General features: G+C 38.9%; 1 protein-coding gene and 2 long non-coding RNA genes across 6 annotated transcripts in view; 1 reads left to right on the top strand and 2 right to left on the bottom strand.

The window, feature by feature from the left end:
• Positions 1-2,953, bottom strand: part of ANO3 (anoctamin 3) — an 84,425-nt gene extending 81,472 nt beyond the window's left edge. Inside the window, exon 1 of the mRNA XM_053944984.1 lies at positions 2,839-2,953. Coding sequence (XP_053800959.1) covers positions 2,839-2,884 — 46 coding nt within the window. The 5' untranslated portion in view covers positions 2,885-2,953. The remainder of the gene's footprint in view (positions 1-2,838) is intronic.
• On the top strand, positions 2,587-13,362 carry LOC128789248 (uncharacterized). 4 transcript variants are annotated; one of them, XR_008431361.1, is made up of 3 exons: positions 2,587-2,791; positions 9,880-10,060; positions 12,966-13,362. It is a non-coding gene; the product is annotated as an uncharacterized LOC128789248 (long non-coding RNA). The 4 variants fall into 4 exon arrangements; XR_008431362.1 differs by having other exon boundaries at positions 12,371-13,362; XR_008431364.1 differs by having other exon boundaries at positions 2,587-2,830.
• LOC128789249 (uncharacterized) lies at positions 7,089-8,643 on the bottom strand. Its single transcript, XR_008431365.1, has 2 exons — positions 8,353-8,643; positions 7,089-8,205 (listed from the first exon to the last, which is right to left on the bottom strand). It is a non-coding gene; the product is annotated as an uncharacterized LOC128789249 (long non-coding RNA).
• Positions 13,363-13,729: the final 367 nt, after the last annotated feature.

The following is a 13,729-nucleotide window of genomic DNA, read 5'->3' as shown; positions in this document are numbered from 1 at the left end:
GATTAGTCTACCTCTAGGACAATGCTCTTCTCAATAGACATTATCTTTGGATACAAATAGAAGAACAAGAATTGTGGGCGTGAAGAAGAATGAGATTAATTTTTTCAACCCTTTCTGTGTATTTTTCTAACACTACACTGAGTTCTGCTGCAGGTTTTAAAACTGAAGGTTTCACTCTGCATACACAATTTGAACAAAGAGCAAGACAAAAAGATGGCAGCAGCCTCCTACTCCGAACACCTCCTCACTTTGTCAAGAAAGGAAAGATAAAGAAAACCAACACCTTAATTCTAAACAGTAACAAATCCTTGAGATACAATTTTTTTCTTTCTTTCTTTTCTCCTTCCTGTTGAAGGCTCCAAAACACCCAAGAGACTGGAGAACTTAATCTTCTTATTCCTCCAAAACTTGTAAAAACAGCTTTTTTACTGAAATTTCTCAGCTAGAGCAAAGTGCTCAGAGTAACTAAGGGAAAAAAGAATGATCTCTACCCTATTTGTCTCCCATTTTAAAAATTACTCCTCTTTAGCAAGTGACTTTGAATATTATGTTACCTGGCAATAGGTAGGTTCTCTTTCTGAAGAGTTTAAAATTATTTTCTATTTGTTTTCAGGAACTATGAGACTTCCTGATGTGTATTTTTCCTATATGATTGAGAACCCACACAAATAGAATGCCCTTTCAATGCCCCCCCCCCCCCCCAAAAAAAAATGAAGCTTGGTCTTAATGCAAGTGAAGCATACAAGGCACAGCTGTGATGGGCATTTGGCCATTTCATGAAGATTACCACTAATTCTATAAAGAAAGGGAATTTAGGGCGCTATTTTGTAAGCAGCTGGAAAACAAATAATGCATTTAGTCAACATCTCAGCAAAGTGAGCTAGAAATTACAGTGAGCAAAAGGTTAAATTTTAAATAAAGATTGATATAAAGTACTAAATTAAAAGAACAAAAGGACACAATGTTTTTTGCCTCTGAGATCAGTGTCCATGAACTTCAGAGTACCACATTATCAGCTTTTTCTCAATACCTCCCGGTAAGATGAGGAATTCTTGATTGCCATTTATGTTTGCTCAGTTTTGCTATAGCCTTTTGCTCAAGATTTTATGCTGTCCTCCCCCATTCCTAAAAGCTTTAGGCTGAGAAAAAGAGACTGAACTCAGGCACATTTTGTAGAAAGCACACTGCATTTGAGAACTTTAGGAAAGCCAGTCATGTTAGTCAATACTGTACAGGTTACCCAGCTCTGTAAAAGCATCCTCTCTTTTCCAAAGCCTGATGACTGGCAAGGTACCTAAATCAGGATTTTTTGGGAATAAGGAGATGAGAACAACAATCTTCTCAAAAAGTAACTGGCAAAATTCACTTAGTTTTTACAAAGTTTTATGACTTGTGCAAACGTAGACTTTCATAAATCACAAGTCAAAGAACTTGAACATAGTTAAAGCTGACAGACATTGTTGAAAGAGAAATTGAACACGAAACAAGTTTCATTTTTTCTGAAGAGCCTTGACAATCATTCTGGAGCTTGCTAATCATTACTGTAATGTAAGAAATATTGTCTTATGAAAAAGTAAGGACTAACACTGTGGCTTCAAGGCTTCTAATGCTTTTATAAACGTAGACTTGACAGTTGAAAAAATACATTTTTATACTAATTAATTACCTTTGAGCCTGACATAACTAGACTTTCTACAGTCTGAGACAGCACCACTCATTACTGCACACAAGTGCAGTTAAATGTGGCATTAAATCCAAAACCTCTACAGCAAGGAAGTAAATTTATTATGGGATTACCAGAATGGAAAAAGTGTTTTGAATTATTTATTTTCAAGTAACCAGTCAAAGAGAAGAACTTGAATGAGGCAAAATCCAATAAGTGACCTCATCATTTATGTATAAAGAATACAATTTCCTATCATAATTTATGGCATACTGCACTATAAGAATAATAAAAAAAAAAGTTTGTCAATTACAGAAAGAGAGCAAAGTTAGAGAAATCTTGGTTCATCTGGCCCATCAAAGTAGAATTAGAGATAAAAAATATAGAAAAATATTGGTTCCATGATCAAGAAATAAATAAATAAAGTTCATTGAGAGTATTACCTTTTTTCTAACATGAACACAATACAGGTTTTATAGTGATATATAACAACTGGAAATTTACCTTTATATTTGCTGACCAGCAAAGAGCTTCTGTTTGGCAATTAAAATCCCAGACAAAAAGATAACCTAATACATAGACTGAACCTAAGTTGTATCTGCACTTGGAACACCAGAGCCCTCCTCCCAATTATGGCTAATATTCTTCCTCTACTTTTGTACTTGGATAACAGGATGCCGTGAAGACTAAAACCTAAAAACAAACCTGGAAACAATTGCAGTGAACTGTAGAGGGTGAACGACCTGTATCACGCATATAGGCATCTTTAGATTCACCTGTACAGTGAGAACCAAAGCAGCACCGCCTTTCGGGAAGTAAACTTAGGCAGGGCGGGGCCGGGTCGAGGCCGGGCCGGGCCCTTCGGCCCCCCAGCAGCCGGGGCCCGGACAGGTCTGGGCTCGGCCCGGCTGCGCTCCCCTCCGCCGCAGCCGCATTGACGCCCAGTAGCGCATCCGACAGCATCGGTGCGCCTGCAGAGCAGGACCCGGGCTCAGCCGCATGCCGACACCCACGGGCAGATTGCAGGCACGCACCCAGAACGCACCGGCACCCACGGGCGATGCTGCACGGACACCGCGGCCAGACCCGTGCGCCCTCCCCGACGCTCCCCTCCCGCAGGGCGGGCAGGTGCGCGGGGCCTCCCGATGACTGGGGACAGCGGGGCTGGTACTGACCTTTCTGCTGGCGAAAAGACTGGATGGAGCCCGAGTGGTGAACCATCCTGGCGGGGAGCAGCCTCCGAGCTGCCAGCCCGCCGGCTGCGGCGGCGGGGGGCGGGCACCCAGCGGCGCGGCCCGGCCCGCCGCGCAGCGGAGGCTGAGGGAACGGCTGAGGGAGCGACTGGGGGAACGGCCGGGGGAATTGGCTGAGGGAATGGCTGAGGGAATTGGCTGAGGGAACGGCTGGGGGAATTGGCTGAGGGAACGGCTGAGGGAACGGCTGGGGGAATGGCTGAGGGAATGGCGCCGGCGGCGCCCGCGGGGGAGGCGGTAACGCCGGGCCTGAGGGGCGAGGGGCGGGCGCGGAGCCGGGGCTGTTCCTGCCGCCGCACCCCGGGACGGGAATGGTGTCAGCGGGCAGCGGTGGGAAAGGCTGCGCGGACCCCGCTGAGGAGGAGCGCTGGCCCCAGCCCCGTTATTCTATTGCCTTGCTGTACCCTCGTCTCCCTTTAGAAGACATCAGGTGTTCCTACTGAGGTGAAGGGCAGCGAGGTAAAAATTGCATCTCCTTTACGCAGCAACAGCTGCATTTAAATCTCAACGTTGTGAGTTAAGTTGGTGTTATATCGCCTCCATCCTCATCCTCGCGCCGTGTCCCTAAGTTGCATCACCAGCTTTTTTTATTTCTATGTATTTTATAAAACTTAGAGTCTCAACCTTACTGCAGATAATTTTTTACAGGATACTAAAATTATAATTCCAGCCTGATGTGGGCCATTTCTGTGGTATTTGTATCATAATTTCCCCTTTCTCTACAGCGTATGCCAGTAGTTCATTCTAGACAACAGAAGATTCAAACAAAAAAGGGTTTTATTACTTTCCTCGTTGCTCTCTGCTCACATTATTCTCTCTGGATTCTAAATAAGTTATATGATAGCAGCATTCAATTCCCGTAGAATGTTTTGGGTTTATTATTTTTTTTTTCTACCACGATAATCTAGGGGGTTTTGGTCCTCCTAAATTAGTTCAGTCAAATATTCTAGCCTGCATCTAGCCATAACTATATCCTGTTCTCCATTTAGGGATACAAACATTATTTACTCATCAGAAGTTAATTCAATCACCTAACTAGCACAGGTTACTGCAGTATTCCTTCAAAGTATGTGGCTCCATTTGTGTGCTGTCAGATTTCCTGTGACAGTAAAAGCAGAACTTCCCCATAGCTGACTGGAGCTTGTCATATACAATCTGCTAAAAAAATTACATAATTGCCACTCCTTACTACAGGCCAGTCTGTACTATAAATTATACTACTTTGTCTATATCAGTGTAGCTAAGCAAACAAGATGGATACACACTTTTTTTTTTTTTTTGGTGTAAGAATGTTTTTCCACTATGAAAACATATTAAATAACCAATATATAAACCAATGCATCCATGCATGTAGAAAGGCAGGCAAAATAAAAATTGCATCCTAACTGGCAAGGTATTCCCCAGCACTTTTTTTAGAGTATAACAGATACTGCTTTTACATAACACACAGCTGACACATCCAATTGATACCATAAGGGGAAAAAATAATCTTACCTCCTCAGGATAGCTGACCACATTTCAGGTTGGTTTGCAACATCTACAGAAGGTTTGTTGTTAGTTTAAGAAAAGATGCAGAAGCTATAGTGCTATAGTATGTATCTTACTCATTTTTTGGTCTCCAGCAGCTGTCTGAAGGTAATAGATGAGGCATTCCTCTGCACTCCTGCAATTTTAGAAAAGCTTCTGAGAACAGCTTTTTCCTGCTGAGAGACAGCACTGTAAATGTTGCATGGCAGAATAAGTCAGCCAGCTGACTTGCTGATCAACAAGTTCTGGCAAACTAAAAGCAAGCTACAAAAAGAGGTAGAATAAAATCTGTGTTGTTTACTTTCAAGCTTGAATGTAGACATCAGAGTGGATTCATCGAGATTAAAACCAAATCTATACCCTGGAAGTCAGCTGGGAAAAACAGAGAGAGAGTATAATAAAAACTATAAACTTAATAGGTGATAAATATATGCAATCTGCAAAAAGCAAATGTAGTTGTTCCACTGTAATGGTCTAAACCTTTGTCAGGTTCTAGGGCAGATCTATTCTTTGAGAAACCTTGGCTGACACCTTTTGACTTGCCTATGAAGTAGAAGAGCTGTATATATTAGGCTCCTTCTCTAGCAGCACACAAGAGAGGGCCATTACTGGCTCTCCAATGGTAGTAATTACAAAATGCAGAGGGGAAGAAGAGGGGCTCACAAGTAAAATTACAGATGAAAGAGATTATCACGCTCACTCTTGGAAAAGAGGCTGGCAGCTGCCTGGTACTCAAGGCCATTCTTCTAATTTCTGGTCCACAATCCTCCACAAGGACTTACAGAACTCCTGAATTCAAGTAGATTTCACTGACACTAGTAGATTTCAAGTAGATCTCACTGACATAATACACAAAATAATGGGAAGAGAAGGCCAGGGTAAGGCAGTGCTCAGAAACCCTCTACAAGGATTAAATGCTAGGACTAGAAAATCATAAATTATACATATTATAATTATAAAGCTCTATTTATAATGGTATGTATGCATGAAACAACAGATAAGACAGTTGGGGTTAAGGTCTGCAAAAGAGAAGAAAAAATACTTCTACAAAGACAATTTTTAAATTAAATCCTTTACACTGTCAACTGACGAAATTTGATAATTGTAAAATATGATCATATGAGGATCTTGAAATATAGTTCTTTGGTAAATAAGGAGAGTTTGAAGATCTTTTTAGAGTGCAGATAACAGAACAATTAAGAATTGATGGCTAAGATATGTAAGAAATGCATATATTCTTAGGCTTCATATGCATGGGCTACATTGGTTCTGAAGGTCATTGAAATAAACTACCCTCAAAAGCACTGTCTAATGAAATATTTAGTTACATTATGCTTGGTCTCACATTTATCTCTGTGTAAGTTTTTATAAATCGTTTCTAAAACCGATGAAATATGGAGAGATCTGGATCAAACAGAACTAGATTAAAATCTTCCATCTTGACAACCAACAGAACCAAAATCATGACTTAAAGCCTAAGGTTGATCTTCTTGAATTTTTAACCTAACTTTTAGGTTTTTCGTTTTGACAGTGAGATTAATTCTTTGTGATAAACATCCTTTTTCATGAGATCATCTTTGTCAGAAGAGATAAGGAAATAAGATTTGGTCTTGCTTCATCATAATACATCTAGCCTTGTGAAAATCTCTATTATTTGAGATCTGTAAAACTTAGAAAGATGCAGAAGGAGGACTGAGTTGTTTTACCACTAGAACAGGCTATGAGAAAGACATGCTTTAAATTAATTTTTGTACTTCCACAGTGCTTTTCAAGAATGTCAGATGAAATAGAACCCTAAATTAAAACCTAATTCACCTGCATTATATCTTATGCCAATTATTTCCTTAAGAAATATAGCCACCTCAAAAGTTCACTATAGCCAGTGTTAACTATTGCCCAGAAAGAAAATGAAACTTACTCCAAAGAAACTAATGAGGCTCAGCAAGTGCAAAATCCTGCACCTGAAAAATCCCCGTACGTCAATTCATGTTGAGCAGCAGCTCTGGCAGAAAGGACCTGAATGTTATGGGAAGCACTACCTTGAACACCAGCCAGTTGTGCACTTGTATCATAAACAAAGAAACCTGAGGAGAAATGGAGCCAGCAGATGAAAGCAGTATCAATCCTCTACTTGGCATGGCTATAGCTGTACCTACAATTTTGTGTCTAGCTTTCCTACTTCATGCCCACTCAATTCAGGAGAGGTGATAGAAAACTGGAAAAGGTCCATAAAATGCTACTGAAGAAGGTCCACAATAAATAAACTGTGAGAAGTTGAATAAACTAGGCTAATTTAATATGAAAAATAAACTAAGGAGTTCCAGGAGCCTACCACTGCTGGGAAACCACTTGCAAATGTTACAGTAATAAACCCTTTATAGTGCTAAATTATCTGACCAGTGACAATAGCCACACATGATGGCATGGGAGGCTCAGACTGAGCACTCATAATGAGTTTTTACAGCATTGGTGATACATCATCAGAACATGTAACCCAAAAAGAGGTCAAATACCTGCCCTTGAAGGTTTTCAGAATACGCCTTGACAAAGCTGTGTCTAACCCTGTCTGGTGATGGCAATGGTAAAGCTGCAGAACAGGAGGTTGGACCTAAATGGCTATAATAAAGGATGTAATAAAAGTCAAGGGTGTTGGAACCAGATTTATTCAAAACAGGAACCAGAGACGCAATTTCAAATTGTAATTAAAATAAATCATAAAGTTAATTTTTCATATCTTCAGTGAAGGATTTTGTTGACTGTATGCTTATGCAGATTTTCAAAGGACAAAACAGCATGATATTAAATGTCCTTTCTCGAACATACTAATTTCTAAAATTCTTGTGAAGTACAGTTTCTATCAACTTGCAAGAAAGGTTTTGAGACAGGGTGATTCTTTAGTGTAAAATGTTGTCTGAATAAGAGCATTGAATATTTACAGCAACACCCAAAAATATTTATTTTGCTATCAATTTTTATCTAATACATTTAAATAGTATGAAAAATCAGTATTTACAGAATTGTTGAGTCCACCTCTCAAGAAGAGCAGTTCTGTACTACTCAAAGTTCTGCAATGCAAAATTCATCTTGTTCAATGTTTGCAGTAAATGTTGTTTCCAAATTCTTTCATCATACTGAAAACAGTGAGAATTTTCCCACAGAGAATAACACAATGATTGTATCTCATGAAGCTGTCAGTCACTATGGAGAAGGTCTAGAAAGTAGATTTGCTAAAGTATGTAGTAGATTAATTTAAAAACTGAACAACATATCAATAAAGATTTTACTTTGTGTTGCTAAGACACAAACTCTTGAAATCTCACTGATTTCCATATTTTAATATTTCATTTATATGGTAATTTAAGAGACATTTTCTCCTAGTATAGACAGAATTTTCTTATATCCATGGAACTGACTGTGTTTTCCGACAAAGTGTTTGGGATTCAATTCTGTAGCTCAGAATTGCTCTGTAAGCAATTGCATGCTTAGTTTTAAGCTTATAGTTTACTTCTATACATTTATGTTTGCATCCTGATCATCTCCTGTAATGGAGTTACTTTTGCAGTATGAGATTAATTTATCAAGCTAACATGAAAGAAAGAAACAAAGAAAGCAATTTTACAGTCCATGTGTTTAGTAAAATTTAATTTACCTCAGTGAAGAAACTCAATTTTGTTGTTAAATATTTGGGTCAAATGCTAAACTAGAATTCTGAAGAGTTCCTCATTCTTGTGCCTGGTACACACTGCAATCCTTGGAACATACCTGTATAGAAGTGACAAAATGAGTGAAATGTCCATTGCTAATAAACCCTTCTATCACAATGCAAAAAGATTATAAAGAAAATACTAATGTCAAGAAACAGGTGAAGAGGAAAAACTGAATTTTCATAGCAGTATCCAATTTACATACCAATACAAATTTTTCAAGTAGGCAAACTTCTACATTGTGATATTTTTCTCTTCTATTACACGTCTCAGTTTTCTTATTTCACATTTTACCTGAAGCAAACAGCAAGAAAGATTATTCTCCTCTAACTCTGCAGTACCAGCTATCAAACTGCTGCAATGTATTTCTGAATCACAGCCCCCTTTTTTATGTAAGGAAGAAAATAATCAGCGAGACTAATAAAAATCACTGTCAGTAATGAAACTATCCATCATCTCATTTGTTTTCACTGTGTAGAGCTATTCTGCAGATGTGCCCATTGTTTCTTGAGTATCATATTCTTAGTACAAGGAGCTTAAAGAGAACACTAGATACTTTTAGAAAAAAGACACTGACATAGTCCTTAGCTGCATAGTCTAATTTTACAGTTAAAAAAAAAAAGCTGCCATTTAGGCATTTCTTTCTAGATTTCGGAAGAATTTCTTGTCTCTAAGAAGACTTGGTCTCCTGGGTAGTCAGGTCTTTGGTTTAGAGATTAACCCTCTATTGCTGCTTAGTGCAGCTTTGACAGCCAAGTCTTTCATCATCTTCAAGTTAGTTCTCTGTAGAACCTCTTAGTTCTTATTATTTATAATGGATATAAATCCGTTTCCTATTTGCTGATGGCTCATGGAAAAAATTCAGTACAAAAGGAGAAAAGAAAACTTAATTATAAAACAATACATAGTATATTCATGCTCTGAGCAAAATGTTGCAAAGACTGAATAACCCTAAGAGAACAAATCTAGGTTGACAATTACACAGAGTTAAAGTTTTTCACTGCTCCTTTAAAAGTTATATAGCTCTGACATCACTTTCTTTTTTCTTTTTCTTCTCCATATCCCTAAAGAAAAACCCATCATATTCTCTGTAAACTGACTGTCCTGTTAGGAATATACACCAAAAAAAAAAAAAAAAAAAGACAATAATCCCTATTGCTACAAGCATTATGTACCTGGACCTCCTCCCTGGTGGTATGTGGCAGGACAAATGGTAATAACATACATTAGTTTATCTTGACCCTGAGGAATTGATCTGCAGGGAAGGAGACATGATGGGGAAAGTGTTTATGCTGCAAAAAGGAGCCTGTGTTTGCAGAACAGAGCAGCAGGTGAGAACCTGAGGTAAACAAGGAATGTGGCCCTGGATGGTTGAATCTTTTTCTGTCTTTTATTTCTCTCATTCTGACAGTACTGGAGAAATAAAAAGTGTGAAACAGTGCTCAAGGATGGTGGGAGGAAAATGCTTGCTGATAGCTCTGTGCAATAACTGTTTGAATATGAGGCACTTGTCAGTTTTATGTTGATGCTTTGAGAAGCTGATTTTGGGAGAGGCATCAGGAAAAGGAAGCATACTGCAATTGCCTGCAGAGTTTTGTAGCTACTTCAGATAAATCGGTTAATTCTTTATCTGAGTTATTTATGCCATGGACTGTAAGAATACTCAAGGATGACTGATAAAATTTGAATACTCACAGAACAGCTCACAGGTACTGTTCTTCCTCCTTTCCAGGGGACTGCTTACACTAACTCTGTGCTTGTGGAGCTGTATCAGCCTGGCACCTAGAGCATCTTATGCACAGAGATGGATTTATTCTCAGGAAAAGTAAAAGACAGAACTTGAAGTACCCATGACGTGTATTGATGTAGCCTCCCTTACAGGCCTGGATAGAGAGAACAGAGATACCACAGAGGTAACGTGACAATAACATGGATGTAGATTTTACAATTGCTAGGAAGCAGACTATTGCTTGCAGAAGGCAGTGGCTAGCAGGAGCTACTGCAACTTCTTTTTTTAACAGAAGCGGCTGAAACTAGAAAATAATCCAGTTACAAGAAATTGCAGAGAACAATTTAAAAACTGCATACTGTTTGATCCATGAATTTTGTCCTCTAGGGATCAACAAAGCTCTTTTAACAAACAGTGGAGTAAGGGAGAGACAAGATATAGGGATATTAAAATTAAAAAAAAAAAACCCTCAAGTGTTTCCTTTCTGAGCCTTCCTGGCCTTGGATTTCTCTGTCTGCACCCTACACATGGGCATTCAGTCCTAGGTTTTCCTCCCCTTTTCCTTGGTTGTTAATGGAACTGCATCTACCAGTACCAAAGTATCTGAAGGTTCTGGAAAGTATAAGAATTAATTCAAATCTCTGCTCTCCCAAAGCCCATTTCACACCAATTGAATATTTATGTGACCCCAGGAGAAGGTTTTTGGTGTCATGTTATTCCAGCTGAGTGAAAATTGTTGCTGTGATAAACATTTAATAATTTATACAAAGCATTGGTTCCTGGAATAGCTTCTACAGGAGAAAAAAAACCCATCTGGTAGATAGGAGACACCTGGAATTTGGGAGGTTTACTCTATATGAGACATAGCACTCCCACTATCACAGACAGCTATGGCAGCTTCTACATCCTTCAAAAATTCTTGGCCATGACCCACCCAGCTACTTTGCTAAAGCAAAAGCATTGGTACATACATGCCAAAGGCATTGGTATACAATACTTAATGCCAAAGGCATTAAGAAATTTTCCTGAGTGCAATTCAGTGTGAGTTACACTCAGCTGAGGGGTTGTTGTAAGCATTCTGACAGCACCAGGCTCCAGCAGCCAAACAGACAAGAGGATGCCCATTGGTAGGGCTGGGGTTGATCTGGGTACCTCTGCTTACAGAAGAAATTTGGCTGGATTGATACCATATGTGGTGCTGGAAGATCAGAAAGGAAGTTAACTTCAAATTTTCAAGTTTTCTGCAATATCTTGGCAAAAACCTCCCTTGCATCTCTCCAATGCCATTTTTCCTATAAGTATCTACTAAAAGAAAGACACATTTGGAGAGCAAAATAAAATTAAGCTACATGAATGTCATTTGTAGTTACAAGCAGAAGTGGATTATGCACTCACTGACATGCAAGCTACTTACATCTTGTAAGGCTGAAAAATTGAGTAAGATCCAAATACACAGGCTGTAGTTTAAAAAGGGTAAGAAAAAAAGAGTGCAAACTATAGGACATTAAATATTAAAAAGCATTAAAAAGACGCTAAATACTTAAGAAAATAGGTTGGGAAGCAATATGTATATACACACACATATATATATATAAATGAAAGGTAAATAAGAAGTTTTTCTCATTATCCTGCTCTGATTTCGTTAGTAATAAATTCACTTTGTATCTCTAAGATGAGCCTGGTTTGCCCCTGGAGTGTTTTCTTCGGGTCATTATCTCAACTTATGGACCCTCTGTTCAATTTTCTCTCCTCTGCCCAGCTGTGGCAGGGGAAGGTGAGCGAGGAGCTTCCGTGGGTGCCTGGTGTTTGGCCAGTGTCAAACCACAACAAAGCTTTTCCCTTCTCTGGCTTGAAGGAGAAAATCTTTCAGCTGCTTTGAAGTGAACTGAAGCCCAGCTGCTAGTCCAAGACCAGAGATGTGGGACCCATGGGAGCAGTATAACCCCATGCCAGCTCCAAGCCTTGGGGAGCACCTATACATTGAGACAAAAGGCTGGGCATGAAGCAGCAACGGATCATAAAACTGGAATTCAGAAATGTGTTTTCTATCTGAATCAGACATCTTCCTGTTAATTTGTGATTAATTAGTAAAATCATCATAATGGCTCACATGATCAAAACCGTAAGATCTTCACCCTGGACTATGAAACCCCATCTCTTACACCCCGTTGCTCCATGGTAAACAGCTATGTTTGGTTTAGCCAGAGACACTACAGACATTTTTATTAACTCAGAACAGCACTTGCTGAAATTGTAATAATATAAATTGAAGTTCACGTTATCTCATTTGTAAAATAGCGTTAAGCAAGTACTACACACCAAGTATTATCAGCAAAAAAAAACTGTCAAAGCTGTAATTGTTAGTAGATAACAACTACAGGTTATTTTGTAGTAGATACTGACTTTTTTTTTTTTTCTTTTTTTTTTTTTTTTCCTCTGCACATAACTACATAACTGATCTTGGTAACACTCTTCCTCCCAAACATATTTACAGCTTTTAATGATAATGGCAGAGAGAAATATTTACACATCTTCTCAAAGGCAACATGTACAGGAATCTGCAAGTCCTCATGCCAGCAAACTACCAACAATACCAGATGGCAGATGATTTCTTTAATGCTTTCCTTTCCACCATCAGTCATTCCCTGTTGCATTATACACATATGTTGAGTCTCATCCAAAATCCATTGAAGGATTTAAATACGTTTGGGCATTGTTTGTAGCAAAATTTATTTTCACCCCAAGTATTCTTATTCATACCTCCCCAGAAGGGAAGTTCCAGTCCAGCAGAGGACTTTGTCCTTGGGACACAGTGCTGCTGGAGCACCAAGTGACACTGGGACAGTGGCTTTGACAGGCAAGGTCCTGTATGTTTGCAGCCACAGCAGAAGTGGGTTTGTTAGCTTGGGCTTCAAGTGGGCAAGAAGAAACCAGTGCCCTCATAAAATGATCTCTGCATTCTACATGCTGTGAAAGAATGTAATTTTTCTGAGAAATTTTCTAGATGGTTTCCAACCTCAGGTTTAAAAGGTTAACATGAGTTAACAAATTACATAAACAGTTAATTGTATTCAATTCCTTTCTTCAAGAGCTAAACACAGAAGAGTTTCTGTTTATCTGAAAAGTAGAGACAGCATTTTATCAACCATTGACATGTCTGCTCTTTGAAATATGACATCTATCAAGCCGAGTCAAGCTACACCCCAGCAAGAACAATTCTTATTTGTTCCATTCTGGCTTCTGGGCCAGGAAGAACTTGAGGAAGATACTTTTTCAACTAGTTCCACCATTTGTTCCTTCAGGCTACTTCCCCATTGACTCCAGAAACCTGAAAATAGCTGATGACATCTGCTCAAGGTCCCTCCTGGGATGAGGACTAGAGCAGTAGCTGGGGTGTCATTCAGACAGCCTTTCTTATGCCAGTTTCATGTTTCCAAAGCAAGAGAAGAGAGAAAGCCAAAAGAACAATCTCAAGGTAGTCTATAAATAAAGTAACAGCCTTCAACCTAACTCCTCTTTCAAAAACTCTGTTAAAAACAAAACAACCCACCAAAACCACACAGCAGTAAGCAGAAATACACTGTAATTCACATGATATGAAGCAAATACAGAACTTAAAGGCATAGGTGCAAAAGAATAAGCTTTAACTGCCTTGTGCCTCACTGGACAGGAAAAAAAAACCATTTGTGTTAGTAAAAATAGTGAAAACTGCTTTTTGCACACCCAAAATATTTCCAAAGACAATTTAGTTTTCAATAAAGAAAATCAATCATGCACCACCAGAAGTTCTTAAATGCCTTTAAAATTTTGAAAATACCTGTGTATTGCTTCATGAGACATACTTGTATACGGT

Source organism: Vidua chalybeata, chromosome 6 (assembly GCF_026979565.1).
Source record: "Vidua chalybeata isolate OUT-0048 chromosome 6, bVidCha1 merged haplotype, whole genome shotgun sequence".
NCBI classification, from domain to species: Eukaryota; Metazoa; Chordata; class Aves; order Passeriformes; family Viduidae; genus Vidua; species Vidua chalybeata.
This window is presented reverse-complemented; position numbering and strand designations above follow the sequence as displayed.